Genomic DNA, 27,502 nt, shown 5'->3' on the forward strand with positions numbered 1-27,502 from the left:
GATCCGTTCATTCACCCCCGCTTGCTCTCGTGAGCTCGGATTTCAAAGTCAATGCTAACGGGATGATATGCTAGATTTAATTTACAGACAATGCAAGAAGATCTATCGATTGGTATTCTACATCAAACTCGTCCGTCCCCCAATCTCTCTTCCCCCCTCTCCATTCGGCATTTCCCCATCGCGTCCCTCCACAAACTCTCGGTAGATCGCCCGGAGACGCCTCCGCTCTGCGTCACTAAGCGAGCTACGGGTCGTGGACAGAGACCGCTCCATGTGTTCCCAGCGAACTACAATCTCCTCCCGTCCCTCGTCCGCCACCGCTTCGTGAGAATTACCTGGGGCGCTGGTAGAAGTTGCAGTAGTCGCCCCAGAGACTGCTTGTTCCAGTTGTCGTTGACGACGGCGTGCGTTCTTGATCGCATCGAGCCTCGATGCCACGACTGCGGGCGCAGGCAGAGTGACTGACCCGGCTCGTTGCTCCGAGGTGGAGTACACGAACTGGATAAAGGAGCGACTGCCCGTACTGGTGGTGGATGTGGTCTTTCCGCTCTTTGCAGGGGGCTTGTCCCCACCCGAGCGATCCCCCAGAGCGTCGTGCACAGCCTCCAGATGCGCATTGTAAACCACAGCTTGCAGATCCGCACCAGAGAAGCCTTCCGTACGCGCCGCCACTTCGTCCAGTCGAGAAGCCACTTCTCCGCTCATCAGCAGCTTTTTGCTGACCGCTTGGATAATATCCATTCGGTCGGCATGGTTGGGCATATCGCAGAGGAGCGCCTTGTCCAGACGTCCGGGACGTAGCAAGGCCGGGTCAATCAAGTCGGGACGGGACGTGGCGGCCAGCACGTACACGCCCGACAGGCCTTCCGCGCCATCCATCTGGGTGAGGAGCTGGTTGACCACTCGATCTGTGACTCCTGTAGAATCATGTCCACGTTTAGGTGCAATACTGTCAAATTCATCGAAGAAAAGAATGCACGGCCGAGCTGCTTGCGCCCGTTCAAAAAGATCGCGGACACTCTTCTCACTAGCACCAATATACTTGTTCAAGATCTCGGGCCCCTTGACACTGATAAAGTTCAATCCGCATTCGCCTGCCACGGCACTGGCCAGCATGGTTTTACCGCACCCAGGGAATCCATAGAGCAACAGACCGGATCGCAACCGTAGTGGGCACTGTGCGAAGATAGGGGCATACTTGGTCGGGTACTGCAGCGTTTCCAGGAGCATCTTCCGGGTCTCCTGCAATCCACCAATAGCTGAAAACGTAGTGGTAGAAGAGGTCAAGGTAACGTTCCGGAGAGATGCTGGCGTAAATCCCTTGATAGCGTTTTCGAAATCTACCAAATCAAGGGTGATTGCCTTGGAAGTCTCCATTGACTCCGAGACAGATCGGATAAGTGCCTCATTCCTTGCACGGGAGGTCAGCAGGACTAGATCTCCAGGCATATATCCATCAGTTTTGCCCGCAAGGTCCAGAAAGTCGACCTCTCGTCCAAGAACAAACCCATCGCCACCAGACGAGCTTGGACGGCTCCCTGGGTTGGAGGGATCCAGCCAAGAATCGTTAGTTGAGGTGCTGCCGGTTCGCACTTGTCCATTAATGGTAGCAGGGCCAGTGGCTGCGGTGGCAGGGCTGGTCGCCGATCGATCCTGACTGGTGAGGTACTCGAGGACTTTTCGTCGACCTTCCTTATCTGGAGCTCTAAGATGGATAATGTCCCGGGCCACATGTCCACCCACAATAACATTGTTCAGGGACTCCTTCGACTGAGCAGTTGCCAGAAGGACCACGCCCGAGTTCATGGAGCAATACTCCCGGACCATAGAGCAAATCACTTCACTGTTCTGTCTGCTACGGCCGTTGTCCCCTCCTACCTGCAGCTCGGTCTCCACGGGGCATAATTTGTCAAGGTCGTCGAGGATCACCACCGATTGCCCGCCTAGACGAGCACACCAGGCGGCGGACATGAAGAGGCGGGTCAGAGTTTCCTTGATATTGGAAATCCGAGTTTCATCGGTTACAAGCTTGCGACACGAGAAATACTTCACGTTAAAGAGATAGTCTTCGCGCAAGCGGTGGGCTAAGAGATGGCCCAAGGCTGTCTTTCCAGATCCAAGACCACCTGTCACCAAAACAGAGGAGGATTTGGTAAGACTGGCCAGCGACTGCGTAATAACCTGGTCGATGCCAACCATCGGGGTAACGGTAGATGGGATCACATCCTCTGTCGGAAGCACCAAGGCACTGGATTCTGCCGGCTTTGGTATTTCAGCTTGCACCTCAAGAGGCAGCTTTACATCGGATCCCAAAAGCCACCCAAAGGCCGGCTTGGATGCATCGGAAGGGTTCTTCAGAGGCGGATCAAATCGGATTATAGCGCCATCAAATGCAGACACAACTCCTGGATTATGGGCCTTGGGCAGGATCATGCCGTCAGTCAAAGGGCCTGTAAGCAATCCCTTTCCTGAACCGGTGCTGCCGTATATCACCTTAATGCGCTCCACCAATGCATCCTTGGCCGCTATGGTATCTGCGCCAAATTTTAACCCATCTTTCCTTTTGGATGCATCCGTTAAGAAGGGATAAACTTTGAGCGCCCTGGTAGCCGCCCGCTGCAGCGGCGGGGGAGCTGCCTCCACCCGAACAATGCCGCCCACCATGCTTTCAACTCCTATTGCAGAGCACAGTACAGAGGATAGGGCTGCGTGTTGAGGGTCAGGGCAATCAGCCCAAGGCATCAATTTAGCCACAAGTTTCGTTGTGGGAGCCCCGGCATCACTAGACTTCTGCTCCGTTTGATTTATCTGTTGCTGAGGATCAGGCGGTGCCTTCAACCCGGAAGGCTGGATAACCGTGACGCAAGCCCAGCTAGCTCCACGGAGTTCATTAGTTGCAAGAACATCAGGATCAACCCATACGCGGAACCCATCATTGTGGTCTTCTTCGGACTCTTCATCAAAATACTGCTCTGTCCATTGGCGATCAACCCCCCTGAAATAGAGAGCGCCTCGGCTAGTCGACTCGGACTTGCTGCTCTTTCCGCGTGTGGCGCTACCACTGCTTCTTCCTCCGACACTCTTCCTGCTACTTCCCGTGACACTTCTACTATCTCCACGTGGAGCTCGCGTGTTGGCTTTTGGACGGGTCTTTGGAGCAACAATAACCTCTGCATCAGGTGAAATCTTGGCGAATGCCGCGGTATTAGGTGGAGCAGGCACCAAGGATGTGATGACAATATTAGCAGTCGATGTGGGGGAAAGATGTAATGTTAGAGGGTGCATATGATCAGGTTGTTGTGTTGAATACGCCGGGTTCGGTAGAGCACGGATCTGCGACAGAAGATTGAGCTCTAGGAACGATGCATGGAGCTCGATAACTAATACAAAAGTCAGCAACCCGAAGACACCTATTTGGCAGGGTACATGAGCATACTCTCCCAATCCTCTGGCGTTAGAGGCTCAATATTAATCGTATGGGCCACAGGAGGGTCAACGTGAATGAAAATACCAATCTAATGATTCGTTAGAAGGCCGTGCCAGCCTGGCACTGAGAATAACACGCTTGCTTACCCTTTGTCCCTCGGTTAAACCAAGAACCCTTCCAAACGTTGTGTCCAATTCAACCGTAGATACATCCTGATCCCGAGCAGAGGACGAGCTAGTAATCCCATCCCTGCTGACTACCGGCGCAAGTCTTCGCTTGCTGGGCATTCCCGTCCATCCTAGGAAGCATGATCGCGGGGTAGTACTGCCGTTGGTGGTGGTTTTTGCGGTCGGGCGGTATTGTAACTCAACAATCACATTCTGCGCTGCCTAATGATGCCGTTAGTCTACGGAAAGATGCAAGATAGAAGCAGGGGGAAGGAGCTGGCTAGACAACTCACGGTATTGGCATTGACCAGCAAGGAGACCAAGGAAGGCGGCAAGTTCACGAGGCAGTTCTTTAGAGGGACGAGGGCAACCTCCGCCGTGGTGGCAGGCTTCCTGGGCGCCATTCTCAGGCGCGCACAAGCGAATACCAGAATATCAACACAGAAGGCTGTGAAAGAGATTGAAGAGGGCGTGCGCAAAGGTGGGGAACAGGAAAGGAAGAGCACGACGACAGCGAACGAAGCACCGGATCCAAATCCCCGGACTTGACCGTCTCGTCTCCGCAACCCATCTACTTCTCGCCGAGCCGAGTTCTGCCTCAGGTCCTTCGGGCCGAGACTTGTTCCGTCCCGGTTCACGTGCTCTATTCAGATCGCTATTTTAGGACTAGCGGGTGCTGCTGGAATGCCTGAGGCTAAGAACCCATCAAGAATGGAAGAGACGCGTCTCTTTCGCGACGCGACGTGTTTTTTCTGCGCCTAAGGCACCCAAGCATCCCGTGCTCTGAAAACTGGCGCCCAGTCTCTGCCACAGCTTCACCTCCCGCAAACACACCCCTAAGCCCCTCCAATTGTTGAGCTGCTGGACACCCAATTGACCAAGGTATTCTTGTCGCGGTTGCATCGTCATGGCTTTGCTTCAGTATCCCGCCCCCGTTGACTATGCGGCGCAGTTGGATGGGTTCAAGGATTTCTTGAAGCACTTCAAGAGCTTTGAATCGACCTCTGAATCTGCTGCGGCAGAGGCCATTGAAGACCTGCACATCGATGAAGATGACAACAGCGATGGATACGACTTTATGGACGATATTGAAGAGAGTGGAGCGCAGACAAGGGGGTCGAGCCGCCGAAACAGAGCCCCCAAGCTCAAGTACATGCAGATGTTACAGGATGTGGCCGATCGAGAACGGTCAAACATTCTCATCGAGCTCGATGACCTGGCGACCGTACGTACCCTTTTTTCCAACTTAGCTAGAGCGATTCGTTCTTGACTAACGACCGCAATCTAGTACGAGAAATCCCTTCCCGAAGATAGCGAATTGAAGCTCGTCCAGTCGGTTCAAAAAAATACGAAGCGCTATATTGAAGTTTTTTCGCAGGCTGCGGATGCCATTATGCCAAAGGAGACCAAGGAGATCACGTATGTAGCTGCTACGCTCAAATTCTCAACGTTACTGGAAGCTGAATTGATACAGATTCAAAGATGATGTCCTCGACGTGATCATGTCGCAACGGGAAAAGCGAAACGAGGCTATGACAATGCAAATGGAGGCTGACAATGACGCTGCTTTAACCCCAGCAATGTTCCCCGCAGAGTTGACTCGTCGCTATGTCCTTAATTTCAAACCCCTCACCCCCTCCGGATCAAGCAGTGAGCGCGAGTCCAAAGCACTTGCGGTTCGCAATGTGCGAGCAGAGCATCTTGGTAGCCTTATCACCGTGCGTGGCATTACCACCAGGGTGTCGGATGTGAAGCCGGCTGTCCAGATTAATGCCTACACTTGTGACCGCTGTGGAAATGAAGTTTTCCAACCAGTGACCACCAAGCAGTTTTCACCAATGACGGAGTGTGTCTCAGACGAGTGTAAGGGCAACAATTCCAAGGGCCAACTCTTCCTGTCTACCCGGGCATCGAAGTTCATCCCCTTCCAGGAGGTGAAGATCCAAGAAATGGCCGATCAGGTGCCCGTCGGCCATATTCCCCGAACCATGACTATCAACTGTAACGGCAGTCTTACCCGACAGCTCAACCCTGGCGATGTCGTGGATATTGCTGGAATCTTCCTTCCTACTCCTTACACTGGCTTCAGGGCCATTCGCGCTGGCTTGCTTACCGATACCTACCTCGAGGCTCAACACATTACCCAACACAAGAAATCTTACAATGATATTGGCATGGACAGCCGAACTTTGCGCAAGATTGAGCAATACCAAAAATCGGGTAACATGTACGAATACCTTGCGCGGTCGATCGCCCCTGAAATCTATGGCCATCTGGATGTTAAAAAGGCGCTGCTCCTCCTGCTGATTGGCGGTGTTACCAAAGAAATGGGTGATGGCATGCACATCCGTGGTGATATTAACATCTGCTTGATGGGTGATCCTGGTGTTGCCAAATCTCAATTACTCAAGTACATTGCCAAGGTTGCCCCTCGCGGAGTGTATACGACCGGTCGTGGAAGTAGTGGTGTTGGTCTCACAGCCGCAGTCATGCGAGACCCTGTCACAGATGAGATGGTGCTGGAGGGTGGAGCTCTCGTGCTCGCAGACAATGGCATTTGCTGTATTGATGAATTCGATAAGATGGACGATGGAGATCGGACAGCCATTCACGAAGTCATGGAACAACAGACTATCTCCATCTCCAAGGCTGGAATCACAACTACGCTCAATGCCCGTACCTCTATTCTTGCCGCAGCTAACCCCCTGTATGGACGATACAACCCCCGAATTTCCCCTGTGGAGAACATCAACTTGCCCGCTGCATTGCTTTCTCGTTTCGACGTCATGTTTCTTATTCTCGACACCCCGTCGCGCCATTCCGATGAGGAACTCGCTGCCCACGTCACTTACGTCCATATGCACAACAAGCACCCTGAAAGCGAGGATGCTGGCATTATGTTCACCCCCCACGAAGTTCGTCAGTACATCGCCAAGGCCCGCACTTACCGACCTGTGGTCCCATCCAAGGTGTCCGACTACATGGTCGGCGCCTACGTTGGGATGAGAAAGCAACAGAAGCGTGACGAGGCCAACAAGAAGCAGTTCTCTCACGTCACCCCACGTACATTGCTTGGTGTCGTCCGTCTCTCTCAGGCCCTTGCGCGACTTAGGTTCAGCGAGGTGGTCGTCAACGAGGATGTGGACGAGGCGCTCCGTCTGATTGAGGTCAGCAGAGCTTCACTGTCCCATGATGGCCAGACCGGCCTTGATCAGAGCCCTACGTCCAAGATTTACAATCTCATCCGTGGCATGATGGAGAGTGGTGCCGCAGCCGTTGGAGACGGAGAAGACGGTGAGCTCAGCATGAAGAGAATCCGCGAGCGAGTCCTTGCCAAGGGTTTCGACGAGGATCAGCTCACGATGACCATTAATGAATATGAAAATTCCCACGTAAGTTTTCAGTATTCCATCTTTCCTCCATCCTCCTGGTTTTTTTTTTACCGTCACTAATATCCCCTTTTACATCAGGTCTGGCAAGTCATTGCCAATGGAACACGCCTGGTCTTCCTCAACACGGAAGATATGGACATGTAGAGAATATACTCAGTCAAAATGTAATACCTTGACGCGGCTCCTCCCGAAGTCTCTTTCAATTGCAATTAATTTCCCACGCGCCTTCCCCACGTGCTGTGCTCTGCTGTGCTGTTTCTGCTAGTTCGGCTATTTGTTGGGTTTCTAAAGAGTAATTAGTAAGTTGCATGGGGCAGGCTGAATTCCGGGATCGGTGTTTTACGGTGTCTGTCTATCTATATGTATGTATGTATGTATGATATGATACTTATGATATCTTTGATTGAGCACGTAGGGTCTGGGATATACCGAATTACCTTTCTTTTCACAACGACCAGCCCTGATCAGAACTAAATAATGGGTTTTTTTCTGCGGGTAAAGAAATAAATGAAAGGAATGATAAAAAGATAGATACTTAGTTAGTGGGATTCTAACTCTTGATTGACTCTCTAACTAACCCACGGACGGGGATATTACATATATGACTATACACATATATATACATATGTATATATATAAATACTACTACATCGTGTTAAATCATTCTGCAGCATCAGCTTCCATTCTTCCAGAATATTGTCCCCTCGAACATCCGACATCTTTACTTCCAGAAATAAGGTCGGAGATCCCCATTTTTCGAACTGAGGTTCTCTTTGAGATAGTATCGAGGAGGCCAATGTTGTTCTATTAATAGAGAGGCAATAAAATCGCGTCGCTAAGTGCTTAGCTTCGGATACGCCGTTCGGAGACGTCCTGTTGGAATGGAGTGATTGGATTTGCATGAAACGAGGCGAGGTCGATTACCTGCTTTCCTTCCGTTTCCTATTCTGCTAACATCTGCTCTGGGAGGGAGGATATTCCGGCGGTATTAAAAGTGTAAAAGCCGTCGTCTCATCTCACATATAGAGAGAGGGAAAGACTCCTTCAGAAAGGAAAGCTTGAAATATCAGTACATCCGATATCAATTCCTTCCAGAAACAAATCAGCCCACGCAGGGTCGACTCTATTATCAGGGAACTGGGCCGGTGTGTTTTCATCCTCTAGAGATGAAGCCTGCATTACTGTAGGGAAACTATGTGTGCGCAGCCCAAACCACGACTGGAAAGCCGTATCGACCTCGAGTCCCGGTTCACGGTTGTCGTTAAACAAGGTCAGGATGGAGTCCCCCAGGTGTTCAATAATATTGGCGCATTTCTCTCCAACGGCGCGGCCGTTCGAGATACCGCGAAAGATAGTGAGGAAGGTCAGGATGTTGGTTTGCACCACGGGACGCGTCAGTTCGTGGCGAAGAGGGGGCGAAGCCCGCAGTACGTAGAGCATCGTCACTGCGGCTAGAAATAGGGAATGAACGGACACGAAGGTGTATTTAATCCGATTCCGGGCATATAAGGCGCTATATGAGCTGATCAGCCCGATTGAGGACTCCATACAGATTCGTAAATCGTCAGGCGACGGGATCGGTGCTGCCCGTGAGGGTCTGTGCAGCGATAATATGCCGTGGTGGAATGCGATCAAGAACCATTCTGGAGATTGATATGTTGATGCTGTTTGGAGGAATCGGGGCGAATCTATCAGCCATTGATTCAGTTCGGAGAAGTACCATTTTCTCTTGTCATGCAAGTCAGTAGGGTCCAGTAATGGTCGTCCGATCGAATGAAACGTCTCGTAAACAGCCGCGTTGATTTTCCGCAACTTGACCGTGTGTATGAATGCGGATATACCTGGCATCTGGGCTACCGCGAAGTCAGGGATGGTAGGCGGATTATCCAACTGATCATCTAGTAGTGGCAGGGGCGGCGGCATTGTTATGTCAGATTCGCGAATTCCTAGCGGTCGACCCATGTTAATCGCCATGTTACAGTCCATCACGAAGGCAGCCCAGAACACTCGTTTAGACATTTCTGCGCGCATAATGCTCTGACTATCGAGACTCTCTTTGCGGTGAAGATCCATGCCAAGGGCTAATTTAAGAGCCAGACCTGTGGTATACCATATGTTGATGGATTGGGGCTCGTTGTGCCCATAGAGACAAAGCAATAGTAAACATTGCACGCACTCAAAATCATCAGTCTCAATGACCACATGCAGATCTTGGATAGCGCGCCGAAAAAACAGTCTATGAATCTGACCGTTCCCCTGTTGGCTCCATGGTTTCTCCGTCGCGGCAATAGCACAGACTAAATTGACCAGGAAGTTGGATATAGCGCTCGAGATTGAATGAGAGAGAAAAGGAGTTAAATGTTCACGTAGGAATGTAGGCTTATGCAGTACCGGTAAGTATGGCCATCTGTAGTCGAAAAAGGTGTTTGCAAGGTTCAAATACGCCTCGTTGTCGAACTGCGGCATGACTGGGGAAGCCCGAGAGGTCTCGTCCAAGGGTGGAAGATCATCCCCCCACAGGTCCCACGCACTGCTGAGCGCACTGTGATTTGTACCTTTGACATAGGATCGTGGAGAAAACGTCGGCTGAATGATACGCCCATGGTAAGAAAGGTCTGGGTCCAGTCGCTGGCTTTCCTGCCCAGGGACGCGAAGCACGAGATCGGAAACGTTGCCTTTGGTAGGGGGTAAGATAGATACAGCTGCAATACTCGTGGATTGCTGGAGAGCTTCTTCGGCCCTTTGTAACTGCACTTGTAACTGTTCGTACTGCCCAAGCAGAGACTGGTATTGATTCTGGAGGGCCTCCAGCTGCGTGCGTAGCAAGTCACACTGACACTCGGTATTCACCGGTTTGACTACCAGCCGGTCTGAGGGGACGCAGGTCGCGCCGACTGCTCGACATGTGCTGCATGTTGGTGTTTTCCCATCACACTGAGCAAGTCAATTAGTGAATGCCACTAGTATTAGAAAATAGAATGCTTCCTCAACACCTTTTGTTTCCGTCGCCGGCATCGCTCACAGGCAGCAGCGCTGCGGGTCAATCCTCGCCGGTGTTTTCGGGGAACCGACGGTAGAGATCTATTCGAACTACGAGACTCACTCATGGTGCAAAAGTCTAGGGCACAAGCCCCGGAGAGATTTTCATCTGGACATTTCTCCAAGGAGTGATATGTTAGGAGGAGCGTGCTCTCTGAATTTACGATATTTATGAGGGACACATGTAGTTTATGGATGACTAATCCATTCAGGCTTGACTCGAGCGCCTGATTGGTTGTTAATGGGATCTATATTAAATTCAACCACAGACTTAATGACAAACTAGGTACAAATGAACTACTCAAGGATGAAGCATCAAATACCCTCACCAAGGTAGCACTTGGTCTGGTGAGGTTGCATTTGGTTATCTGAACATAGATGCTTATTTATACCAACACAATCAAGATTTCAGACATGATAAAAGTATCCTTCGGCTAGCAGTTTAAACAGCACAGCCCTGGTAGATAGGAACCTCAGCGCAGAGGTCTGGACCAGCACCGTATGGGTCATCGCAGAGGGTGTTGCACTCCGTGTACTCGGGAGTGAATACAAGGAACTGGAAGTTGGGCGTGTCGAGACGGAACTGCTGGGTGATGTCGTTGTTGTCTGCACAGGCCTTATATCCAGCACGACAGGCACAGTGGAAACGGGTACCAGTGTTGATACAGGAGGTGGTGATATCACAGTAGTTCTCACCAGAAAGGGGATTGCAAGTTCCGCAGGTTGGTGGCTTAGGTTTAGCAGCCACCATGGAGGCAAGGAGGAGGGAAGAGATGACGGAAATAGCCTTCATTATTGCGTTATGGATTGTACTTCGCTTGGGATGGCAAAAGATGATATTGACTTGATCGAATGCTCTTGCAATGGCGTCCGTTTCTGGTCTTTATATACCCCCTCTGTTCTATTTCTGGAACTATATCTACTGAGACGGTGTGGTGGATGATGTTGCGGGAGTACTCGGACCTGGGGAAAGTTAACTGGCAGAGGTCCTCATCTGTCAGACTGTATTGCCTTGTCACGAGAGACAACAAGGCAGCGAAAAGACTGAGGGTCTGAGACATGGTTTTCTTATGCGTACTGTGCTGACTTTGCATCGCAACTTGGGCCCGGAATACGAGGTGTGCGACACAAGGCATCACGAGCACGCAGAAACGATTTCTCGCTACTTCTGGTTCCAAAATAGAAGACATGGGTTCTAAACCGTGCCCAACATTGCTCTGGGAAATTCCCCGTCATTGAAAAGAGCCTCATGGTAGGCGTTTTTTTCTAGCCCTAAGACGGATCCTGATTCCTCACACTTCCTGGGCTTACATTATGTGGGCAATAAGCAAAAAAAAAAAAAAAAAACATGAGTCTGAGCGATTTTCTCCGCAAAAAAATACCAACCCATTCAACTTGGGCCTGCTTTGCAGTTTAAAACCTGACAAATAGTGTCAAGTTAGAAACGTGGACTTAAAAGTTAAGGAATCTTACCTCTCAGATGTGGATTCCCCAGATTGGCCCACAACAGAGACATTTCTCCAGTGGCCTCGAATGACATATGCCACTGGGCTGCAAGTGCTGGTCTGAAGTTAAAAGCTTTCGCAGGTGCATATTTCATTTGTTGCCTCCGATCTGCAGATGAAAACGTCCGACCCATGGCCTAGAAACGCAGTTATAAAAAAGATCTCCCAAAATACGGCGATATCCTAGACATACAAAATGTTATATTACGTATCAGAATAGGACTGCTTTTTCTCCAAGATGCCTATTCCCGGGGTAACTATGTCTATAGATGCACCTTGGATCCTTCAGGCTCGCCAATAAGCGTCAGGAAACTCTCGTGTACTTCATCAGTAAGATCACTCGCTTGCATGCTCCGTCCCTTGGCGTTGAAAGCACGTCGGGAACACTCTCTGGTAATCGCACTGCCAGCCCACGCGACAAGAAGCAGGGTCGTGGTTGGTGACATTTTCATCTCCGATTCCAGCTCAGCCTGGACTTCTTCCTTGGTCTGCGCCTCCTTCGAGTGATCTTGTTCACCTGAATCCCATAAGCCATTGTGGTAAGCTACCCTCCAGGCCATCAGCGTGCCCAGTGCGCCAGTGAGAGTGTCTCCCTGGCCACCACTACGCTTCAGCCCTCCCGGGGTATCGGAAATGATGCTAGTCACCCCATTGGAAATCACATCATGTCTCCCCTTTTGGATGATAGTGACCCCACCAAGTGCTTTTGAGAGTTTTTCGCATGCTTCTGTTTCTTGGCTGATCTTGTCCCCATCCTGTGCGATTGCAAGCTGAGTCTGACTCGGAACGTCGATCCCTAGTGCCTTTGCCAAGCGACCGAACTCGTTGACATTGGGAGTTAAAATACACTCCTTGTATCCCTTCACGAGATCCGGGTCCTCCGTAACTAATAGCAACCCATCTGCATCCAAGATGAAAGGTATTGAGCGAGAGCGTGCTTCTTTCATTACCTCTGTGACCACCTTCAGGGTGACTCCATCACGACCTAATCCCGGTCCGATTACTATTGTATGAAGACGAGAAAGCATGGCGATAATTGGGCTAGCCAGAGCAGGCGCATCTATTGAGTTCGGGTCTGAGACTGAGTTACTGCTGGGTAGGAGAGGGTGGACCATAAGATTCGGGGAGTAAGACTTGATAACCTGTACAAATCGTAAGCATCAATATACTTCATGCTGCTGAAGAGCTTACGGTAGCAGCAGAACTCTCGCAGATGACATGGCTCTGTCATTAAGCTATTAGTTTAGTGCTTTCCAGGCTAAAGCATTTTGACAGTCCTACCATATCGCATCCTGTGTAGTTCAGTTAGCATGTAGAAGCTCACATGCAGTAAGTAAGCTTAAATACCGAGTCTTGCTGAGGCCATTGATGAGAAGTATGGTGCACCTGTGTAGCTTGTTCGATCTCAGCCTGAACCATCATCCACCATAACCATGGAAGCAACATGGGACATACTCGGCGCATCCCCCAATAACAGCAACCCGACCTAGCTGTCCTGTATTCAATATTTGTTAACATCAAGCTTTGAAGAACGATCCCGGCTGAGCTTCGGGGTGTGAATACCCCACCTTTGTGGAATCTCTCAAGCATAGGCGGCACAATCCTGCGCACCTTCTTGAATAGCACCTTTGAAGGCACTGACACGGGGTGCACTCGCTCCATTTGGGTCCACGGGGAGATACAACGGATACAGAAGAGCTCGGCGGAGGAAACGAGGGAATGAGAAGAATTTCGAAAAGCAGTCCTTCGTAGCGCCAGGAGGGGAGCTGATCAACCAGTGATGTCACCGCCTCCCCGGTGGGGCTGATGGATTGCGATAAGATCCTCCAACCACTCTATATAGTATGTAGGTAGTATAGGTATGAAGTACAAAGGAATAACAGAATATTGAATGGGGCTTAATTTCTAATTGAAATATCTACATTGAATTTACCTAAGGAAAAAAAAAATGGCGGAAGGGTGACGCCAGCATGTAATCCACAATGTGAAATCGAAAGGCAGGGAAGAAACCAGGGAAAGAAGCAAGAATCGGAAATAGACCCTCATCTGTCGACACCTTGACGCTCACGGATGCTTCAACATAAATGAGAAAGATATAAATGAGAAAGGAAAAAGAGATGATGTGGGGAGAAAGGGATAGAAAGCTAGAGGAAGAGCAAAAGACACAAAACCACTTCTGTAATGCACCCTCGGGGTATTCCACGCTGATGCTCCGTTCCCAAATTCAGTAAAATCAATAAAGCAAGGATGATGAGTGTTCTGGAGAATTCCACACAAATATACTCGCGGCAAAGGCAAATTTAACCAGGGAAATTATCGTTGGAAATATCGAATGTCCAAGGTTAGTGCCTCTTGGAAGCCAACATGGAAAGTTTCTTGCGGCGTTCAAGCTTTTCCTGTTTAGCAGCAAGCTCTGCACGCCATTCCTCTTCGTCTTCCCGTCTAGCAAAAGCCAAAGCTGTTGCCTCCTCTTCCTCCATATCATTCAAGCCCGCCTCCATGTCTGAGGATTCCGAATAATAGTCATCAGGTTCATCCGCATATTCGCCTTCATCTTCCTCATCTGTGCCAAGGTATTCATTTATTCTTGACCGTTTATTAGACCTGGGCGGTGGGCGTCGATCACCATATTGGCTGGGCAGGCTAGCTGTGCCGCGGTATTCTGGTTGCGCGGATGGCGTCGGCTTTCCAGTGCCCTTATATGTAAGTTCTTCGGGTTCTCGTCTCTTGACGGGCTTGGTGTTTGCAGACTTCATGCTAGAGGACACACTGGATCCGGCACTCGCTTTCTTCGCTAGCTTCGAATCCTTTTCCTTCGCCTGTACTTCCGCTGCTCTCTTCTTACGTTCTGTCTTGCTCAGTTTCTCTTTGGGGGCGGACTGGTGTTTAAACATCCCAACTTGAGTTGGGGCTTTTTCCTGCAAAGCTTTTGCCTTCAACATGAGGTCTGCGTAGGATCCTTTGGGGGGTAGCTTCGATGAGACTGGAGGAGCCTTTTGGGAGGTTATTGTTGTTGTAGCAGCACTGCTTGCAGCAGGTCTTGCAGGCATGATCGTAGTGTTAGGGCGGGGTTTAGGGGCTGTGGGTAGAGTCACTGCTCTTGATAGTGTTGGTTTCGCCAAAGCTTGGGGTTCTGGTCTATAAGGTCGGGGCAACGGCTCCTCAGCTTTGCGTTTCGTTCCAAGTGGTAGCACGTTTTTGCGTTCGGAAGAAACAGCGCGAGGCACTGAGCTAAGCCTGCGAGCTTCAGATTTGGCATTCGAGGATGTAACTGGAGGAGATGGGATAGAGGAGGTGGTAGTGGGTATCGGGGATGGCTTGCCCGTCTCGATGGACGAGAGGACGGAATCGAGGAACTGGCAAATGGTGAGTAAACATCTCGAAGACGGATAAAGAAAACTTCATACACTCATTCCTGCAGTCTGATTAGGATCAGCACACGTTGAAACAAACTCAAAGACAGGATATTGATGCAAGCAGGTTCACCATCGGTGGTTGGTACGACGGAGCAACTTCATGACTTCGTCGTGGTCACCACTGGAGAAGCCAGTAGCTTGAACCGGTAGATAAGCTTTATCCACGCACCGGGTCAAGTGAAAACGGGCAGTTGAAGGGGAAAAGACACAGAGTTCTATTTTATTCACTGAAGAATGAAGAACAAGTGCAAATCGACGCCCCAGGGATCGATCAACCGGGATATAACAGGCGGGGGAGAACATGTAGCAAGTGTCGCCATCAAAGTTTCTGGAAAGCGCTAGTCACGTGGCCACATCGAGAATGCTGACATAATACACACTAAGATCTCTCCTGGCGCGGATTAACTATAATCAGTATTCCACGTGATCGGGAATGGAGATCGAGTAGACGAATAGGAGTAGATTAAATACATCGCATGCGCCACCGCCCCTCAGGGCTCGCTTAGTGCACTAGCCACATAATGGTATCAGCCGCAACGCACTTTTCCCGGAAATTTGAGGCCGGTCTTTCCATTTCTTCCCTTCCATCCACGACATCGCTTATATCTTCAGCGAACTCGACGTCTCAGTCTCCGCCCAACTTGCGGTTAAATCGATTGATTCTCGTGTTCGATACATATTAAATCAACTCAGTATGTATTTCCTTCTGCGCACGGATTCTGCAGTTCAATGTCTTGTTGTCTGAAGCGCTTCTTTACTAACGCCAAATTTCTCCAATACAGATCAAAATGAAGCACCTCGCCGCTTACCTTCTCCTCGGCCTTGCTGGCAACGAGAGCCCCTCCGCTGCCGACATCAAGGCTGTTCTCTCCTCCGTCGGTGTTGATGCCGAGGAGGAGCGTCTCGAGAAGCTCATTGCTGAGCTCCAGGGCAAGGACATCAACGAGGTTCGTGAAAACCACCCTGGTCAACCTTGGAAAAAAAAATTTCACAAGAATACTAATATTTTTTTTTTGTACAGCTGATCGCCGAGGGTGCCACCAAGCTCGCTTCCGTTCCCTCTGGTGGTGCTGGCGCTGCTGCCCCTGCTGCCGCTGCTGGTGGCGCTGCTGCCGCTGAGGCTCCTGCTGAGGAGAAGGAGGAGGAGAAGGAGGAGTCCGATGATGACATGGGATTCGGTCTGTTTGACTAAATGCCTCCAATCCATCGTGATGCCAAGAAAAAGTGATTATGTTCGGGGGGGAACCGGAGTCTGGCTGTTAAATTCAGTATTGGGAGGGACACTACCAATTGGAACAGTCATGCCTGCATTTCTCAGGCTTGTCTAATGCTATTACGAAAGATACATACGTGAGCTTGAAAGAGCTTCTAGCCAATACAGATTTTCTGACCTCCTCGAACTCATTGTATTTTTAAGAAGGCCATTATTCCGGGGCCTTGAAATTGTAGTTCCAATAGCCAATAAGCATTCAGAGCCTATATACCTAACTAATGCCGGAAATGCGCAGTACCGAAATAGGAATGTAGGGCTAGATGTAGATAATAGCCCTACAGATACAGCTTTCCCAAACGGGATTAGTGCAGTAGGGCTTGACCCTCGCTTAGACGAGCCCTCCCGCCCACCTCGCAACTGAGTAGCGACATAGCGAGAGCCCGCCGAACGTTCACCAGCGACACGACATCCGACAACCCATCGTCCCTTTCGCTTTTCGAGTCCCGTGCGAAAAGCGACCCTGAGAGGAACATCCGCCAATATGTCTGACATTGAATACGTGAGTGTTTCTATTCCAGTTGGGAAGTTATCTTTTAAATCATTAAAGAGGTTGCGATACTAACGTCCTTTGCTTGCAGAACGCCGAGGAGGCTGCTGGTACGTTTAGATTTGAAACCCTTTTCCCCCCTTCCAATCTTGCCCAAATCCACACCATGAATTATGCGCTGCGGAGTCTTGTTTCGATCGACTTATGGCACCGATGAAGAATGGTGTATAAATGTCAACAACAATGGAGATGGTGAATGGTCGACGCGCAGACGGAAGGGATTCGATATTTTCTGGAACGCACAACTACGATACCACACGAAAGGATGAAAACGAGTAGATGGGCTGACAATTGATGTTTGGAAACAGAGATCAAGAAGAGAAGACAGTTCCGCAAGTTCACCTACCGCGGCATTGACCTCGACCAGTACGTTACTCGCCTTGATCCTTGAAATATTCAATCCAAGCCTCCCTTGTCCTCCCCGACTCCTATCGATCGAGCCAACGAATTCTCTATAATTTTTTGGGGGCGATTTGTCGTCAGGAGTCGGGCGAGGATAAGGAATGATGGGGAGGACAAAATATAACAGAGTAGTATCTGACACACAAACCCCGTATTACAGGCTCCTCGATCTCTCCTCTGAACAGCTCCGTGATGTCGTCCACGCCCGTGCCCGCCGCAGGTTCAACCGTGGCCTGAAGCGCAAGCCCATGGGCCTGATCAAGAAGCTCCGCAAGGCCAAGCAGGAGGCCAAGCCCAACGAGAAGCCCGACCTCGTCAAGACCCACCTCCGTGACATGATCATTGTTCCCGAGATGATCGGCAGTGTCGTCGGTATCTACTCCGGAAAGGAGTTCAACCAAGTCGAAATTAAGCCCGAGATGGTTGGCCACTACCTGGGAGAATTCTCCATCACCTAGTACGTTTTTTCCCACCCCCCGGGGGGGATTTTAGTCGCGAGAGATATGGACTTGATTCTAACTCCCCTACAGCAAGCCCGTCAAGCACGGTCGTCCCGGTATTGGTGCCACCCACTCTTCTCGTTTCATTCCCCTCAAGTAAAGAAGAAAAGCTTTTCCGGGGTGTTGCGTGGAGGATTTGGGCGTACGGATGTGCAGGAAGGACGAAAACAAAAACACAAGAAAATTGGATGGATACCATTTGCGTTTATACTGGGTTCATCTGCTTGTATGTCAAATGCGGGTCAGCTGTTTTACATCTCAATACAATGGTCTTGTCGGCATGAAAATGAAACAAATTTCACACACACACACACACACAAACACAAACAGATCCCTAGACCCTGGATGATGAAGAGCTCTATCTGTCCTCGGTTCATTTGGACTGGAGACAACAAAAAAAAAAAAAAAGACTTGCCCATTTCCTTTGGATTAGTTAGGATGGGTGTCTAATTTAACGAAATCTTTCTACTTAAACTGCTCTCTGTAGGTTGTAACCAGTATTAATATCAATATAATACAGATAGGTATTCTCCCGCTACTCTTCCACCCCAAACCATCTAAATCCAAGATCCTTCTGTTTATCTTCCCCCCTGCCAACTACAGTAATCTACCTACCTACCTAGCACTTAACTCCCTCGCATTCCCATCCTCTCCAAGCACAGCAGCGACAACCTCTTCAACCCTCCCCCACTCCCTCATACCCGCCCCTTCCAACCCCTTCAAATCCACCCCATTCCTCACAAACTCCCCACGCACCTCGACAAACGCCCTCCGAACCATCCGCCGAAACCCAGGAACCGTACACCCCCCCTCTTCCCTCCCAAGCAGCCGCCTCAGAACAACCCAAACAACCAAACTAAAATCCAGCCCGGTCAGTCGCTCTGCCTCTGCCTCTGCCTCTGCCTCTGCACCACTGCGAGGAGAAGCCGCGTCTATATGCTGGGATAAATGCATCGCAAGCCTCGCAAGCGCCCACGCATGTAAATACCGCAGCGGGTGTCCGTCGTACGGATACACGACGGGGTCGATCCGGAGGTACCGGATCGCGGCTTGCAGGAATGCGGATTTGAATTTCCCGGCGGCGATGAGAGTGGCGATTAGTTCGTCGCGGAGGGAGATGAGTGGTTGCGTGGTGATGATAGACTGCTGTTCTTTGGATTGGGATTGTAGGAGGCGTATTAGGGTGGATTGGATCTCTGAGGATGTTGCTGCTGCTGTTGTTGTTGTTTCTGGGGTTGTAGCAGCAGAGGACGAGTCTAGGAGGCTGTAGGCCCTTCTTTCGATGGCCTCCATGGCGGGGGTGAGAGTGAGAGTGGGAGTGGGAGTGGGAGTGGAAAGGTTGTTTTGGATGTCATTCGGGCTGGGGCTTGGGTTTGAGCATTTCAAGCATTCACACGTGAAAAAGTATCTCTCGCGGAGCTCTTTCTTACGTCGGTGTGTTGGGTTAGTGGCGTCGATGTATGATATGAAGATTTGTTGGTCCTTTTTGATTGGGCGCACAGCTTTAATAAACAGTTCGTCGCCGTCAAAGCCAACGACGGAGTTGTAGTCGCAGCTGTGATTGATCAGGGAGGCGTATGGGTGTAGATAAAGGCCAACACGGTCATAGAGCACATTGGTTAAATTGAACGAATTCAAGTCGAGCTAGAAATGATTCAGCATCGCCTCTATCCCAACAAGACCACAATGGTACTCTCCAGCTCCAGACATAAATTCGCGAGTGAGAGATATCACATCACATACCTTGGCCCCAAAAGCAGATATCGTCTCCTCCTCCATATCAGTGCCCGAATAGGCCTTTACAGCCTTTGAGGAGAGTGCGATCCGCTCCCATTGCGCTGGGTTCTCGTCCCGTATTTCCCGAATGTGAGTTTCGAGCTGTACAAACAGATCCGATTCCTGGGATGTGTATTTCTTCCGCCCGCTGCGGAGGACCATGCGCAGGACAGCTCTTGCATTATTAGGAAGCACTCTGGGGGTGAGTTTCTGAAAAATCGAACACTCGAGAGAATGTCCAGATTTCCAGTCTTTTGCTTGGCAGGTCTAGATAATCCATAATTAGCCTAATCTTTCATTTTTGTAATCTCTCTCTCTCTCTCGATGTGTGGAGGATGCGTTTGACGCCGGGAAATCACTTACTCGATCACAATATTTGACAACCTGGCACCCCGTACACCCCCTCAGCGAGATAGCCTCATCCTCCAACTGTTTCCTACCAAAACACCCAGAGCATGTATCCTCTAGTCGCTGCGTATCTAGAACCGCGACAAATGGGCTCTGGATGTGCAGAATATCATCTCCACTGTTGACATCCGCGGACGCGAAAAGACCCCTTCCCAGGCCACCTGGTGCAGGGCCTGGAGTTGTTTTTGTTTGAATTGATGGTAAAAATGCTTCACGAGACATTATGGTATAATATAGAGAGAGAGATATATATCCTATACGATATTTTGCATTATCTGGTTGGAGGTTAAATGCTGGGCTTATAGTCATGAATAAGGTATGCAGAACGTACCGATTTTGTTGTGTTTTGAAGCTCTTAGGAGATATATAATAGGTAGAATAGGAATATTTCAAAAGAGAGTCGGTTCCTCATGAAGGGGGTTGGTTGATAGGTGTTGAGCTGAATGTACAGACTTGAAAGTCGAGCAGGAGGAGAAAACATATCCCACCGAAGTTTTCCATCCGGCACATTGCACGGCATTAACCAACAATTTCACAACACCAACAAACATTCAATACTATTCTGGTCATTACATCCCGAGACTACAATATATAAAATAATCTTAGATTCGAAAGTTGAGATTGGATATAAACCACTATACTACAAATAAATACACTTAAATCATGCCAATAATTAAGTCATCAGAATAACCCGTTCAAAGGTTCTTTTCTCGCTCAAGCACATCGCCTGCCTACAAATACCAGACAACCGCATAAGCAAGAGTAACGAATCGCAAAAGAAGAAGAAGAAGAAGAAGAAGAAGAAGGGAATAAAGAATCACCAGAGCGCATGACCGTATGCTTCATGCCGCCTAATCAAAGGCGATGCTGGGAGCCCATATACCAGCCTAAGCAAAAAAGTCTATCAACCGGGAGCCTTATCCACTACGCCGAACAGGCAGCTTATTTTTCTGTGCCTGGAGAAAAGAGAAAAGGAACAGATATAACACCAGGTGATTATAGTATCAAATATAAAACTTTTGTCCTTTTTTTTTTGGTTTGGGGGGGTGTCGACGTTTCATTTACATGAGCTTGCCACCGACAAAGTCAGACCAGGTGCGGACTTCAGCAGGGATGCCGTCAGGACGGGGCAGCTTCTGGCTCATGGCCTGGGCAAAGAGAAGAGCGGTCTAGAACAAGTTAGCATTGATATCATTCATTTTTGATGAAGTAGGGGTTTTTTTTTTTTTTTTTACCTTGGTCTCCATGAACAGAGGAACACCGAAGTCGACTGCATTACGTCTCATAACGTAGTCCTCGTCGAGCAGCGTCTTGCCACGGGTCTTAGCAAGGTTGAAGCAGCCACGGATGTCATACTTCTGGAAGACCTCACGGAGGGCACGCTTATCCTTCTTGGGGAACTCAATCACCTGGACGGGGACGTTGTCCTTGGACGAAGACTGAATGTGCGCCTGGACCTCAGGACTAGCAGCGAAGAACTTGAAGCCAAGAGGTTGGAGGTAGTCAACAATCTGGGACAGAGCAGGGTTGTTGATATCTCCACCGAGAAGAATACCCTCGCCAGCCTCAGGAACACGGAAGTTCATGGTCGACTGCAGAGAAGCCCAGTAGGCCTCAACCACATCCTTACCGAAGCAAGCAATTTCACCAGTACTAGCCATCTCAACGCCAAGGAAAGGATCGGCACCAGCAAGACGAGTCCAGCTGAATTGAGGAACCTTGGTGGCAAGGTAGTCACGCTTGACGTCCATGAGATCAACAGGTTCAGGGACATCACGTCCAACAAGGGCCTTGGTGGCAACATCAATGAAGTTGGTTCCCAGGACCTTGCTGACAAAGGGGAAAGAACGAGAAGCACGGAGATTGCACTCAATGACCTTGAGTTCAGGCTCCGCACCTTCCTGGTCAGCCTTGATGATCTGCATGTTGAAAGGACCGGTGATGTTCCAAGCTTTGGCAACCTTCTCGGCAATCTCCTTGACACGGCTCATAACAGGCTTGTCAAGGGAGGCAGGGGGGAGGACAAGCGTAGCGTCACCAGAGTGGACACCAGCAGGCTCCACGTGTTCAGAGATGGCGTGCAGCAGAAGCTTGCCGTTCGAGGCAACAGCATCAACATCAATCTCCTGGGCTCCCTCAATGAACTTGGTAATGACGACAGGGTGGTCAGGAGAGACAGCGCTAGCGTTGAGAAGCTTCTCCTTGAGCTCGTCGATACTGTGGATCACACTCATGGCAGCACCAGACAGGACGTAACTGGGACGGACCAAGACGGGGTAGCCGACAGCGTCAGCGAAGCGCTCAGCCTCAGCAACGGAGGTAAGCTCCTTCCAGGCAGGCTGGTCGACGCCAATGCTGTCGAGGATCTGAGAGAACTTGTGACGGTCCTCAGCCTTGTCAATGTCCTGAGGATCAGTACCCAGAACGTGAGCACCACCGGTTTCCTGCAGACGAAGAGCAATGTTCTGGGGCAGCTGGCCACCGACAGAGACGACCACACCACTGGCACCCTCGAGTTCGTAGATATCCATGACACGCTCGTAGCTGAGTTCTTCGAAGTAAAGCTTGTCAGCAGTATCGAAGTCAGTGGAGTAGGTCTCGGGGTTGTAGTTGATCATGACAGTCTTCTTGCCCATGTTCCGGAGGGAGAGGGTAGCGTTGACAGCACACCAATCGAACTCGACAGAGCTTCCAATACGGTACACACCGCTTCCGAGAATGATCGTGCCATGGTCATCAAAGGTGACGTCGTGAGATGTGGCGTTGTAGGTGGTGTAGAGGTAGTTGGTGTCAGCCGGGAACTCAGCCGCCAGGGTATCAATCTTCTTGACCCAGGGTCTGATGCCAAAGCCCTTCCGGCGGGCACGAACATCATCCTCAGAAGCACCGACGAGAAGAGAGATTTGCTTGTCAGAGAAACCGAGCTTCTTGGCCTTGAGCATCATCTCCTTGTTGATACCAAAGAGGCTACCAATCTCCTTGATCTCGTTGTGGCAGTCCACAATGTTCTGCAGCTTGTAGAGGAACCACTTGTCAATCTTGGTCAGCTCGTGAATCTTGTCCACCGAGTAGTTCTCATGAATCATGGCCTGGCCGACAGCCAACCAGCGGCGGTCGGTGGGGTTCTTCAGAACATCATCCAGGTTTTCGAAGTGGTCACCCTGGAATCCAACGAAGCGAGGGTCAACCTGACGGATAGCCTTCTGGAAGGACTCCTCGAAGGTACGACCAATGGCCATAACCTCACCCACGGACTTCATAGCACTTCCAATGTCACGGTTAACGTGCTGGAACTTGCTCAGATCCCAACGGGGGATCTTGGTAACAATGTAGTCCAAGCTAGGCTCGAAGTTGGCGGTGGTGGTCTTGGTGACGGCGTTGGGGAGCTCAGGGAGGGTGTGGCCCAGACCAATCTTGGCAGCCGTGTAGGCAAGAGGGTAACCCGTGGCCTTGGAGGCCAGAGCAGAGGAACGAGAGAGGCGGGCGTTGACCTCAATCACTCGGTAGTCAAGACCATCAGGCTGCAGAGCATACTGAACGTTACATTCACCGACGACACCAAGGTGGCGGACAATCTTGATAGCAGCGGTTCGGAGCATGTGGTACTCCTCATCGGACAAGGTCTGGCTGGGAGCGACGACAATACTGTCACCAGTGTGAATACCCAGAGGATCGAAGTTCTCCATGTTGCAAACGGTGATACAGTTGTTGGCGGCATCACGAACGACTTCGTATTCAACCTCCTTCCAGCCCCGGAGGGACTTCTCAACCAAGATCTGGGGGGAAAGGGTCAAGGAGCGAGAAGACAAGTCCCTGAGTTCCTCGGGGTTGGCAGCGAAACCGGATCCCAGACCACCCAGGGCGTAGGCGGAGCGGACAATGATGGGGTAGCCGACCTGCTCAGCAGCCTTCAACGCGTCATCGACGGTGCTGACAGCAATGGATTCAGCGATGGGGATGTTGATCTCGTTCAGGGCCTTGGCGAAAAGGTCACGATCCTCGCTAGTCTCCAGGGTCTTGATGCTGGTTCCAAGAACCCTGACGCCATACCGTTCAAAGGTACCCATGCGGTTCATCTGCACACCGAGGTTCAGGGCGGTCTGACCACCGAAGGACAGGAAGATACCATCGGGGCGCTCGCGCTCGATGACATAGGTGACATATTCCGGGGTGACTGGAAGATAGTAGACCTCGTCTGCGAGCTTGTGATCGGTTTGGATAGTCGCAATGTTGGGGTTGATCAGGACGGACTGGACACCAGCCTCCTTGAGAGCCTTGAGAGCCTGGGAACCTGTAGAGTAGCGAACGGACGAATGTTAGTCACGGTATGTCCAACAACTTTGCCTCCGTTGGAATATCTTGTAGAGCCACCAGCCCAGCTCATGGGCTCGGAGGAACACGAAAATCCCAAGATTCATGACTGGCTGATGTATTTGACCTACCGGAGTAATCGAACTCTCCAGCCTGTCCAATGCTCAAACCACCACTACCAATGACCAAGACCTTCTTCACATCGACCAGGTTGCCACCAGGCTTGATAATTCCACTGGCGAGATAGCTTTCGGCGGAGGGGGTGTTGGCGGACTCGGAAGCCAACCGACGGAGGGCGCTAGAGAAAGATCGCAATTGCTGCGGTCGCCATTGGGAGGGGAGCTTCTGCTGCAATCGGAGAGTAGACGCTGTGGAATGGGCAGTCGTCTGGGAGGAAAACGAGCGCAAAGCCAAGGCAGAGCGACGGGATTCAGTGAGGCATCGCTGACGCAAGAGGGAGGATGTAACCTGCCCGCAACGAGCTGCGAGAACCATTGCGCACGGCGCTTTTTTTTTTTTTATAAAAAAACAAGAAAAAAAAGAGGAAGGGAAAAAAGGAGGAAAAGAAAGAGCAGAAGAGCCAATTGACTCGAAATCTAGCTCAGGATAGTTGAATCGGTCCCGAGGAGCTCCAACTGAAGATGGATTATATATACAGGTGGTTCACTCTCTTCACCTTAATTGATCCCTACCGTTCGTCCCGCCTTCAGTCACACGCCCAAGACTCAGGGGAGGACTCAAAGGGAAGGAGAATAAAAGGAATGGCGTGAGGAGAGGAAGATGGAATCAGAGTGGATGATGGATTGGGGGGAGGGGGAGGAGGAAATCCAAAAAAATTTATTAAGTCCGAGAAAGGAGGAAAAGCGGCGATGAGTCAGTCAGACAAAGCAGAAGAAGAATGGAGTCCTGGAAAACCACCAAACTGGAATTACGATTTAGCCTCCTCAACACTACGAAAAAAAAAATAAAAAAGAACGCCGATAAGAACTCCGGTGTGTGGAGAGAATTATAAAAAAAAAAAAAAGAAAAAACCACAAGAAAAAGCCCTCATTCTCACCGCCTGCGTAGGAGTTCCAATAATGAGTGAGAATTGGAGACGACCGGGCCGATGTGGATTCTCTACTTGCTCTGGATGTACTCTGTAATAAGGAAGAAAATAGGATTACAGATATGGATTATCAAGATCAAGTATACAGGAGTGTGAATATCAACCTGTATAGTTATCTATGGTGATTCTTTTTTTTTTTTTCTTTCTTTTTTTCTCTGGCTAAATACCTCCGATCTAGGTACTAAATAGTGAGTGGATGTCGCGTGGGTATCGCATCCCCAATCCTACGAGTTTCGGTACCAAGGTAAAGCCTCTGCAGACTCCTTCGTGACAATCGCTAATGACCATTTATTATATAGATATATCTATATGTATGTATGTATGTATTTCCTACGCTGTTTTCTGATCCGTCAGGCCCACTCTCCCGTTCAAGCGAGTCCACGGCCCTTTCGAGCGCTTTTCGCCGCGATTCGCTCTCCCGCGACTTCGGGTCGATTGAGCCTCGTACGCCCATATGTCCCTCTCCGGCTTATTCTCCTGCTCGTCTTCCAGGGTCTCTTCCAGGTCTTGATTCAATGTATCATACACCCTCTCCATCAGGTGTTGTGCCTCCTCCGTCCGGTCGCTCCCCTCTGCTACCTTCACCTCTACATATTCTTTCTCTGCCGATCCTGCCGCCTCAGATGCAAAAGACCATGCCTCGGCCATTCTGACAATCTCGTCCGGCTTGGTTGACTCCCCTTCGTTCGCAGTAGGACGAGAGCCAAGAGCGGCGGCTGCATGCTTGAAACGGGGCTGGCGAGCCAGAATGGGATACTCGGGCAGAAGGTGGCTCTCGTCGCTGAGGCGATGTAGAATCCGAAGCGTCGTGCTCTTCTCCTTGGCCAGCAAGGCAGACAAGTAGAATTTCTGCAGAGCCAGGGACCGCTGGCTCTTCGCCAGTGGGTGAAGAACGTCACTGGCGAAAGACAAGACCTCCAATGGCTCAATAGGTAACGTCGCCTCCACTGTAGATATACCGGGATCGGGAGTTCGGGAGGGGGGCTTTGTAGATGCTGTGGAGATAGGCTGGCAAGCCCGAGAGGCCGCGTCCAGCAGGCGTTTGCGGGAATCCGTATAGGCCGCGTACTGTTCCATAATTCGCCCCTTCTGTTCCTCGAGGATACGCACGGATTCTTCAATCTCTTCCGCAGGAAGGTCCGGGACAGGTGCTTCTTCGCCAGTTCCTCCGCCCACAAGCTTCTCTTCGACCCATTGCACAAGCTCGTCGCGGGTTCGCTGGAGGACTGCAATCTTCACGGCTGGCGCGACCTCTTCAGCTCGATTTCCCCCTCCAGACCCATTCCTACTCTTCAGCTCCTCGTATAGCTTCCTTTCTCTGTCCAGTTGGGTCTTTGCCCGGATCACTGCCCTCTCTAGTTTATGCATTAATTCCCCAATACCTCCCTCCACTCTTGAGCCCTTTGGGCTTTCATCTGCGAATTCTTCGGGGATTGTAAACTGGTTCCGACCTTCCTGATCCTCAAAATCCTCGGGCCTAACAGGATCCCGTTCCTTGAATTCCTGAAGGTAATGCTGGAAAACTCGGAGTTTCGCATGTCGGCGTCGCTCTCGAACGAGCTTCAGATAAGCTTGCAGCTCGAGGGATGCATTCGGGGCGGATATTCCCGCACCAGTAGCCCCTTCAGATGCCCGAGCAGTCTTCTCCAGGATCAACTGCTGCTGTTTCCTGGCGGTGACGTTCGCTTGCAACGCCTGGAGATACGCCTTCCTCAGCCCTGTGAGCTCCGCCGGAATACGCTTGATCTCGACGACGGTGTCGTCCGGCACACATAGGGAAACGTGGGATTGGGCATGGCAACCGGGGTGGCTGGCGTCATTGTCCACGAATGCGATGTGGGAGCGAAGATAAGAGGTCAGAACTTGTCGGATGCGAAGAGCTTCCTGGCGACTCTTGAGGTAAGGAGCCAGGGGTCTGGCGAAGGGGGGAATGTGGCAGGGGATGGTCGCTGGCACAGATTCACTCGGAGGGGCCATGAGGGGTAGGGATGGATGGCTGTGCACCAGTAAGCTGAAAGAGTCCTGGCATTAAAATTTAAAAAAAAAAAAAAAACCCACACTCAATCTGAAACTAGAACACATGCCAATTCATCTCTTTATGTCTTGCTGGTTTGCTATTTGGCTGTCTTGCTATTTGTTTTGCTGTAGATGATCTTACTTAAGCAGGCATTTCACGTGATCCTTGTGCATCTCCTTAAAAGCTGTTGTTGATAAACAGAACAGACCTGCTT

General features: G+C 50.4%; 11 protein-coding genes across 11 annotated transcripts; 3 read left to right on the plus strand and 8 right to left on the minus strand.

Annotated features, from left to right (window-relative positions):
* Positions 1 to 117: 117 nt before the first annotated feature.
* Positions 118 to 3,998, minus strand: pex1 (AAA family ATPase peroxin 1; the record flags this gene model as incomplete). Its single annotated transcript, XM_040894362.1, has 4 exons — positions 118 to 3,380; positions 3,437 to 3,515; positions 3,574 to 3,816; positions 3,888 to 3,998. The coding sequence occupies 4 exons, from the start codon at positions 3,996 to 3,998 to the stop codon at positions 118 to 120; spliced, it is 3,696 nt and encodes a 1,231-aa protein (XP_040748548.1).
* A 431-nt stretch (positions 3,999 to 4,429) lies between these two features.
* On the plus strand, positions 4,430 to 7,598 carry P175DRAFT_0505311 (DNA replication licensing factor MCM7). Its single transcript, XM_040898068.1, has 4 exons — positions 4,430 to 4,819; positions 4,883 to 5,013; positions 5,069 to 6,986; positions 7,065 to 7,598. The coding sequence occupies exons 1-4, from the start codon at positions 4,502 to 4,504 to the stop codon at positions 7,128 to 7,130; spliced, it is 2,433 nt and encodes an 810-aa protein (XP_040748549.1). The 5' UTR covers positions 4,430 to 4,501; the 3' UTR covers positions 7,131 to 7,598.
* A 432-nt stretch (positions 7,599 to 8,030) lies between these two features.
* Positions 8,031 to 10,093, minus strand: P175DRAFT_0512631 (uncharacterized protein; the record flags this gene model as incomplete). The annotated part of the gene is made up of 2 exons (XM_040898695.1): positions 8,031 to 9,894; positions 10,059 to 10,093. The coding sequence occupies 2 exons, from the start codon at positions 10,091 to 10,093 to the stop codon at positions 8,031 to 8,033; spliced, it is 1,899 nt and encodes a 632-aa protein (XP_040748550.1).
* A 374-nt stretch (positions 10,094 to 10,467) lies between these two features.
* Positions 10,468 to 10,818, minus strand: P175DRAFT_0447061 (putative adhesin; the record flags this gene model as incomplete). Its single annotated transcript, XM_040894379.1, has 1 exon — positions 10,468 to 10,818. The coding sequence occupies one exon, from the start codon at positions 10,816 to 10,818 to the stop codon at positions 10,468 to 10,470; it is 351 nt and encodes a 116-aa protein (XP_040748551.1).
* A 975-nt stretch (positions 10,819 to 11,793) lies between these two features.
* Positions 11,794 to 13,192, minus strand: P175DRAFT_0446918 (ATP-dependent (S)-NAD(P)H-hydrate dehydratase; the record flags this gene model as incomplete). The annotated part of the gene is made up of 6 exons (XM_040894371.1): positions 11,794 to 12,672; positions 12,722 to 12,754; positions 12,812 to 12,822; positions 12,878 to 12,924; positions 12,986 to 13,025; positions 13,099 to 13,192. 6 exons carry the CDS (start codon positions 13,190 to 13,192, stop codon positions 11,794 to 11,796), a joined length of 1,104 nt encoding a protein of 367 aa, XP_040748552.1.
* Positions 13,193 to 13,872: 680 nt separating this feature from the next.
* P175DRAFT_0488199 (uncharacterized protein) lies at positions 13,873 to 15,240 on the minus strand (the record flags this gene model as incomplete). Its single annotated transcript, XM_040895690.1, has 2 exons — positions 14,938 to 15,240; positions 13,873 to 14,886 (listed from the first exon to the last, which is right to left on the minus strand). The coding sequence occupies exons 1-2, from the start codon at positions 14,941 to 14,943 to the stop codon at positions 13,873 to 13,875; spliced, it is 1,020 nt and encodes a 339-aa protein (XP_040748553.1). The 5' UTR covers positions 14,944 to 15,240.
* A 322-nt stretch (positions 15,241 to 15,562) lies between these two features.
* Positions 15,563 to 16,318, plus strand: aspf8 (ribosomal protein P2). Its single transcript, XM_040899490.1, has 3 exons — positions 15,563 to 15,638; positions 15,729 to 15,893; positions 15,968 to 16,318. Exons 2-3 carry the CDS (start codon positions 15,735 to 15,737, stop codon positions 16,136 to 16,138), a joined length of 330 nt encoding a protein of 109 aa, XP_040748554.1. The 5' UTR covers positions 15,563 to 15,638; positions 15,729 to 15,734; the 3' UTR covers positions 16,139 to 16,318.
* Positions 16,319 to 16,635: 317 nt separating this feature from the next.
* Positions 16,636 to 18,061, plus strand: P175DRAFT_0526960 (40S ribosomal protein uS19). The gene is made up of 5 exons (XM_040899491.1): positions 16,636 to 16,718; positions 16,798 to 16,816; positions 17,075 to 17,132; positions 17,329 to 17,625; positions 17,699 to 18,061. Exons 1-5 carry the CDS (start codon positions 16,701 to 16,703, stop codon positions 17,766 to 17,768), a joined length of 462 nt encoding a protein of 153 aa, XP_040748555.1. The 5' UTR covers positions 16,636 to 16,700; the 3' UTR covers positions 17,769 to 18,061.
* A 93-nt stretch (positions 18,062 to 18,154) lies between these two features.
* Positions 18,155 to 20,304, minus strand: P175DRAFT_0467687 (S-adenosylmethionine-dependent methyltransferase). The gene is made up of 4 exons (XM_040894945.1): positions 20,184 to 20,304; positions 19,808 to 20,127; positions 19,412 to 19,711; positions 18,155 to 19,312 (listed from the first exon to the last, which is right to left on the minus strand). The coding sequence occupies exons 2-4, from the start codon at positions 20,072 to 20,074 to the stop codon at positions 18,284 to 18,286; spliced, it is 1,596 nt and encodes a 531-aa protein (XP_040748556.1). The 5' UTR covers positions 20,075 to 20,127; positions 20,184 to 20,304; the 3' UTR covers positions 18,155 to 18,283.
* Positions 20,305 to 20,456: 152 nt separating this feature from the next.
* P175DRAFT_0561216 (carbamoyl-phosphate synthase (glutamine-hydrolyzing) CPA2) lies at positions 20,457 to 25,143 on the minus strand. Its single transcript, XM_040901031.1, has 3 exons — positions 24,295 to 25,143; positions 21,088 to 24,143; positions 20,457 to 21,021 (listed from the first exon to the last, which is right to left on the minus strand). Exons 1-3 carry the CDS (start codon positions 24,656 to 24,658, stop codon positions 20,914 to 20,916), a joined length of 3,528 nt encoding a protein of 1,175 aa, XP_040748557.1. The 5' UTR covers positions 24,659 to 25,143; the 3' UTR covers positions 20,457 to 20,913.
* Positions 25,144 to 25,570: 427 nt separating this feature from the next.
* Positions 25,571 to 27,361, minus strand: P175DRAFT_0505319 (uncharacterized protein). The gene has a single exon (XM_040898069.1). It carries the CDS (start codon positions 27,246 to 27,248, stop codon positions 25,602 to 25,604), a length of 1,647 nt encoding a protein of 548 aa, XP_040748558.1. The 5' UTR covers positions 27,249 to 27,361; the 3' UTR covers positions 25,571 to 25,601.
* Between the last annotated feature and the right edge of the window lie 141 nt (positions 27,362 to 27,502).

This window comes from Aspergillus ochraceoroseus (genome assembly GCF_002846915.1).
Source record: "Aspergillus ochraceoroseus IBT 24754 chromosome Unknown P175scaffold_12, whole genome shotgun sequence".
NCBI classification, from domain to species: domain Eukaryota; kingdom Fungi; phylum Ascomycota; class Eurotiomycetes; order Eurotiales; family Aspergillaceae; genus Aspergillus; species Aspergillus ochraceoroseus.

Bases quoted from the DNA above. Each gene is read 5' to 3' on its own strand.
- P175DRAFT_0467687 (XM_040894945.1), bottom strand. From the start codon at position 20,074: ATGTCTCGTGAAGCATTTTTACCATCAATTCAAACAAAAACAACTCCA. The intron at 19,712-19,807 runs GTAAGTGATTTC...TGGATTATCTAG, and splicing joins TTGTCAAATATTGTGATCGA to ACCTGCCAAGCAAAAGACTG. The intron at 19,313-19,411 runs GTATGTGATGTG...AATCATTTCTAG, and splicing joins TATCTGCTTTTGGGGCCAAG to CTCGACTTGAATTCGTTCAA.
- P175DRAFT_0526960 (XM_040899491.1), top strand. The intron at 17,133-17,328 runs GTACGTTACTCG...CCCGTATTACAG, and splicing joins CGCGGCATTGACCTCGACCA to GCTCCTCGATCTCTCCTCTG. The intron at 17,626-17,698 runs GTACGTTTTTTC...ACTCCCCTACAG, and splicing joins GGAGAATTCTCCATCACCTA to CAAGCCCGTCAAGCACGGTC.
- P175DRAFT_0505319 (XM_040898069.1), bottom strand. From the start codon at position 27,248: ATGGCCCCTCCGAGTGAATCTGTGCCAGCGACCATCCCCTGCCACATT.
- aspf8 (XM_040899490.1), top strand. From the start codon at position 15,735: ATGAAGCACCTCGCCGCTTACCTTCTCCTCGGCCTTGCTGGCAACGAG. The intron at 15,894-15,967 runs GTTCGTGAAAAC...TTTTTTGTACAG, and splicing joins AGGGCAAGGACATCAACGAG to CTGATCGCCGAGGGTGCCAC.
- P175DRAFT_0561216 (XM_040901031.1), bottom strand. From the start codon at position 24,658: ATGGTTCTCGCAGCTCGTTGCGGGCAGGTTACATCCTCCCTCTTGCGT. The intron at 24,144-24,294 runs GTAGGTCAAATA...GCTACTCTACAG, and splicing joins TGGAGAGTTCGATTACTCCG to GTTCCCAGGCTCTCAAGGCT. The intron at 21,022-21,087 runs GTAAAAAAAAAA...AACTTGTTCTAG, and splicing joins CTCTGTTCATGGAGACCAAG to ACCGCTCTTCTCTTTGCCCA.
- P175DRAFT_0505311 (XM_040898068.1), top strand. From the start codon at position 4,502: ATGGCTTTGCTTCAGTATCCCGCCCCCGTTGACTATGCGGCGCAGTTG. The intron at 5,014-5,068 runs GTATGTAGCTGC...GAATTGATACAG, and splicing joins AAGGAGACCAAGGAGATCAC to ATTCAAAGATGATGTCCTCG. The intron at 6,987-7,064 runs GTAAGTTTTCAG...CTTTTACATCAG, and splicing joins ATGAATATGAAAATTCCCAC to GTCTGGCAAGTCATTGCCAA.